Below are 6000 nucleotides of genomic sequence, written 5' to 3' on the forward strand. Positions count from 1 at the left end.
CTCCTATATCTGTTAAAACTTTTTATCTATTAATGGGACAAAACACCAAAAGGTAGGCAAAGGCACCTCATATAAGACAGGCTCATGTGACTTAAGTTCCCCTGTTCTTGATGGTACATGGGTAAGGTCATCATGAACCCAGGAGAGAAAGGGATCCTATTTCTTTCCATACTTTACTGGCATTATATTTCATCATCTTGAGAGCTATAACCAGGAAGAGTCAGAAATTACCCCCTCTTTTTTTTCAGAATTTGATTATAATATTGCTGGGAGTTTTTATTTTGGGATCTCTTTCAGGAGATGATAAAAGGATTCTTTCAGTTTCTCTTTTACCCTGTGCTTCCAGAATACTCCCTTGATAATTCCTTGAAAGATGATGTTCAGGCTCTTTTTATATCATGACTTTTAGATTGACCAATAATTTTTAAATTTTCTGTCCTGGATCTATTTTCCAGGTCAGTTGTTTTTCCAATGATATTTCACATTTTCCCCTATTTTTCATTTTTTTTTTTTTTTGGTTTTGCTTTATTAAACCTCATTTTCTTATAAAGTTATTAGCTTCCCTTTGCTCAATTCTAATTTTTAAGGAATTACTTTCCCCAGTGAGATTTTGTACCTCCTTTCTCATTTGACCAATTTTGCTTTTTAAGGAATTCTTTTTCTCATTACCTTTTTGCATTTCCTTCTGCATTTCCTTTCACACCACACTCTTAATTCTCTCTAATTTGATTTTCAAAATCCCTTTTGAACTCTTCCATAGACCCAAACCAATTCTTATTTTTCTTGGAGGCTTTGGATATTATACATTTGACTTTGTTATTTTCTTCTGAGTGTGTTTTAATCTTCTTTGTTCCCATAGTAACTTTTTGTGGTCAGAACCCTTTTCTTTTGTCTGCTCATTTTCCTAACCAATTAGTCAGCTTTTAACTCTTTGTTTAAGGAAGAGTTTTCATTGTGGAGGGTGCACTGTCTCAACCTTCAGGGATTTTGTGCAGTTTTTTTTCAGAGATCCTTCTAAGAATCTGCCAATAAGCACTCTTTTCTGCCCTGAAATTGTTAGGAGCTACCTCACTTAGCTAAAGATAAAAATATCTATATTTTTGATTAAGCAAGAGTCCTACCTCAATGTAAATAAAGGGATGTCTTGTGAGCTGAGGCCTTTCGAAGTTTTCACCACCATCACTGCCCATGCCCATTCCTGGTATGCTGGTTTCCCAAGGCCCTCTCACCCAACTGAAAATCTTTTCTGCCACCCTTCCAAGTTGCCTTTGGTGTCTCTTGGCTGAGAGATATGGAAGCCACTAGTACTGCCACAGATTCACAAGTCCCTAGACCAGTTCCTACTTTGCTGGAACCAGGGCTGGCACTGGAGCTAGGGCTGTGCTGGCATGGCCTATACCAGGGCTGCATGCTAGACTTCCAAACTGGTGCCACAGGTGGCTGCCCTTCTAAGTTGTCTTCAACTGGAAAATGTTCTGCTCCATCTTTTAGTGTGTTCTGATGCTCTAAAGTTTGTTTTAGAGTTATTATTTAAAGGAACTTGGAACAATGTGGGGGAGACGTCAGTGAGTTCCTGCCTTTACTCTGCCATTTTGCCTCTGCTTCTTTCCCCTTTTTTTCCAAAGCCCTTTGGATTTTTAGTTATCACAGCTCAGTAGACTTACAACAGAAAAGTCATTCATGGCTCTGCTACACTTACTATAGTTTCTGCCAAGAGCAACTGCAGCAGTGATGGAAGTTACTGAGGCATGGGAAAGAGATGTTAAAGGACAGGAAAGGACACTGGATCATGCTTTTTCCTATCTAGAGGCTGAGTTTCTCTTGCTATACATCTTTTAGTCTTCACTGATATCATCCTAAAACCAATTAAAAGAAAGTTCCAACTTCTTTTCAATGATTTCATACCTTCTCCCTATCTTGTCTTCTCACATCCTGTAAGAATCTTACCTGATGTGTTTTGTGACAAGTTTCTAAAAATAATAAGATGAACACTAAGAATTTATTGAGTTTCCATTATGTAGTGATGATGGTGGGTGGTGAGGAATGGAGATAGGATGAGGGGCTATACAGTTATGGTGTGGGATACACAAAGATGAATGAGTGTTCTCTGTTGTCAAGGAGTTTTTAAGTTAGTTGGTGAGATAAGATACATGTTTTGAAAAATAATAAATATCAATAATATATTACTTAGTAAGTAGTAAAAATAAATGGTAAAAAATTAGCAATGAATAAAAATAGGAAAATAGTAATAAAAGATTTGAATTGTGCCTCAAGATAATTATCTAATAGGTAATAGGGTTATAAAAATAACTAACATATACATATTGCTACAAAGTTTACAAAATATTATCTTCAAAAAAACCTGTAAAATAAGTAGTACAAGAAGTATTATACCCATTTTACAAATAAGGGAAATAAGACTCAGTGAAAGGACTCACTCAGAATTACCCAGAAAAATAGGCATTAAAATCAGAATTTGAACCCAGATCTTCTTGATGTCATATTCTTTGAACAAGTGCTGTAGAAAATCAGAGGAGGGCCAAGATCATTTCGGTCTAAAAAGTGGAACTGTCTGAACACTTTTATGGAGGAGGTGGTTTTTGTGATGTGTCTAAAAGGATGGCTAGAGATGGACAGAAAGTAGAAAGGCACTTGAGAATTATGTAGTAGAAAATTTATATAAGCTATGTTCAGGGAATGATGAATAAGTGAATTTCATTTTTAAAAATTGCTTTTTTTTTTTTTTTTTTTCCCAGGGGTGAAGTAATAAATGGAGGATTTGGCCTAGTGCTTGATGGAACTGAAGAAGCTGAACGGAAAGCTAGAATGATGCTCAATTGGGATGTGTCCAATGGAGTAAGCAGATTGACAAACCTTGTTCCCTTAATTCTTTCAAGGGTCCATTATCTTTTCTTGGTTCCTCAAATTTTGATTCTTCCCTTTCTCCCTTCTTCCATTCTCCCAGCTCCATCACTATGCTCTTTAAATTCTTCCTTCAGAATGTCTCTTGCTCTTATCATCTTTTACCTTTTTCAGGACCACCATCTTACAGCTTGGGCTATGGCAAAGACAATATAGCCTTCCAATTTTCTCCGTCTCTGTCTCTATCTCTCTCTTTCCTTCTCTCCACCTCTCCCCTATTTCTGTTAATCCTTCACATTACCACTAATCATTTTTACCATGTCACTTTCCCTATCTCCAAATCTTAATGACATCCTAATGGCTAATCAAGTCCATATTCTTTGATCTAACATTCAATATTCTCTACAACCTAACTTTATCTAGCCTGTTCTACCACAATTATGCTACGCAACAATTTTCTGTTTTGGAGTCACCAAACTTTAGACCTTTCTTTTTGTGTTTGCAAATAAATTATATTATTTAAGTAAAGTTTTTAGGCAGTCATTTCATATTCTGATTTTATGCTTTGCATTAGAAAAGTCTTCTTCCCTTCATAATCTCTTTATTTTATTGGAATTTGAGAAATGGTTATACATTCATTTAGTGAGAACACTGGGTGTTTCCTCTATGCTTTAAACGTGCTACTTGCTTTTTAAAAGATATAAAAATATAGAAGTTACTTTAATTAATGACTTCAGTAGAAAAATATGAAATCAGTCATATCTTATGGAAAAATTCATCTGTGTAGCCAGATACTTCCTTTTCATGGTCATTAATATGTACCAAGTCTATCTGGAAGCATGTCCCTGGAAAAAGAGTCAGAAAATCTTGGGAAAATCATATCTTGCTCCCAGGTGAAATCAGTAGACATCAAAGGATTCCCTGAAGAAGAGATGAGGTCATAAAATATACGTTGCATCTCGCAGGACAAAGTATGGAATAAGGGAAGGGGGTCTTCAACATTTGGAAGAAATATCTGATTATACATTTGATTATATCTGATTATATATATATATATGATTATACATATAGATGTATATATGTGTATATGTGTGTGTGTGTGTATGTGTGTGTGTGTATATATATATATATATATATATAATTTTTTTTTTTTTTTGGCTGAGGTAATTGGGGTTAAGTGACTTGCCCAGGGCCACACAGCTGGGAAGTGTTAAGTGTCTGAGACCAGATTTGAACTCGGGTCCTCCTGACATCAGGGCTGGTACTCTATCGACTGTGCCATCTTCTCTGCCCCAAGCTTTATGGTTTTTAACCATCTCAGCATGGGAACACCAGTCCCATGTCAATCTCTTATGTCTACCTCCTTGCCACTGGTCAGCAGCTCTAGAGTTCAAGGCCTGGGACCATAACCCCAGTATTCTAGGAGAAATTTTATTTAGTTGAAAATTTCTTACATGGTATCCATCCAAAGAAACCATGTGTTACAATCTTTGAGTTTATACTTGAAATGGGTGGGAGTCTCTTTGTTTTTTGAACTTGAACTTTTTGAACTTTTAACATTGAAACTTCCATCCATCTCATTTTGAAACCCTTATTGACAGGTGGCCCGGCGTTGCTGGTCAGGAAATAAGAAGGCATATGAAATCATCTGCCAGACAATGGAGGAAAACCGGAAATTGAATGTCACCCTTCCTTATGATGTGCTGGATGAAAGCATTTTGGGAAAAGCTCTACAATGCTAGACAAGGATGCAAGGAAGAAATTAGGCCTTTTTGCTGTATTCCTTTAACAATATTAATTCTTATCATTTATGCTTGCTTGCCTGATTCTTAATCATTTCAAAGTGTCTTCCCATTAATTATCTCAGCTAAGTACCATTACCTGCATTTTCCAGAGTGAGAAACTGAGACCAAGATAGAAGTGTCAGTCCACAAGCATTCAACAAATGCCATGTGTTAAGCAGAACTAGGACGAGAACTCAAGTTTCCTTGCTCCTAGTTTGTGTGTATCTGTAGCAGAGGGACTTGGAAAATCACCTTCCTACCTGCTACCTCATTGTAGTAATAAAGACCTATGATACTGGTGAAGAACTGAATTTTTTTTTCTACTTTCTGGTAAAGGCTGTGGTGAAAATGGTCATGTAGGAGATCAGTGGAGTTTTTCTTGAGAAACAAATAACCTAAAAAAATAGGAATAACCAAAGCTTATGTTGGGATCAATGAAAAGGGCCTCCTTGAAACTGGGAACAAGAAAAGTTAAAATTGGTAAGATAGCATAAGGTCAAACTATAATGAACTTTGAAAAGAAGCAGGAGAATTATGACCATCAGTTTATATTGTTTTTACATTTCCAAGATATCAATAGAAGACATGGTCTATTCATCATTATTAAAGGCTTTGAGGTTTCAAATCATCAGCATACATTTATTAAGCTTCTACTTTATACTCAGCACTGAACTCTAGGGACAAAAACATAAAGAATGAAATGATAAAGGAATGTCACCAAAACTTAGAGGAGAGAGCAACCAGGAAAAGAGGGTTAACAATCAAATGCAGCAGATAGGTTGAGAAGCAAAAAGACTGAAAAAAAATACCAAATTTGGCAATTAAGAGATCATTGGCCACTAGGGAGAGTAATTTTTAGTTGAGTAATGGGATTGGAAGTTAGATTAAAAGATAAAAAAGCAATTAGAAGGTGCAATTGTAAACTTTTTCTAGTTTAGTTAATGAAGGAAGGGATCAAAGCACTATGACTTGAGGGAACAATAGGGTTTGGTAAAGTTTTTTAAGGATGGTGAAGACTTGAAGACAGCAAAGAAATGAGAAGATAAGCAGAGATTGAAGATTAGAGAGGGAGGGGATGATTGAGGACACAATCTTCTGGAGAATATGGGAGAAAGTGGGATCAAGTGTATAGATACAGGGTCTCTGAAGAGAAGAGTCACATCATTGTCAGGGATTAGGGAAAAAGAGGAGTCATTGGGGGTTGATGTCAAAAGGTTTTGAGATGAAAAGTAGAAGACAGGTCATGTGCTAAGCAGAACCAAGCAGAATCAGGACTAGAACTCAAGTTTCCTGGCTCCCAGTATATGAGTATCTATAGCAGAGGGACTCAAAAAACCATCTTCCTGCCTGTTAA

The 6000-nt window shown here is 36.4% G+C and overlaps 1 protein-coding gene across 1 annotated transcript in view; it reads left to right on the forward strand.

Annotated features, from left to right (window-relative positions):
* UROC1 (urocanate hydratase 1) overlaps positions 1–4949 on the forward strand; it is a 54627-nt gene extending 49678 nt beyond the window's left edge. Inside the window, 2 exon segments of the mRNA XM_031955870.1 lie at positions 2757–2856; positions 4464–4949. Coding sequence (XP_031811730.1) covers positions 2757–2856; positions 4464–4604 — 241 coding nt within the window. The 3' untranslated portion in view covers positions 4605–4949.
* The last annotated feature ends 1051 nt before the right edge of the window (positions 4950–6000 follow it).

Source organism: Sarcophilus harrisii, chromosome 1 (assembly GCF_902635505.1).
Source record: "Sarcophilus harrisii chromosome 1, mSarHar1.11, whole genome shotgun sequence".
NCBI lineage: Eukaryota > Metazoa > Chordata > Mammalia > Dasyuromorphia > Dasyuridae > Sarcophilus > Sarcophilus harrisii.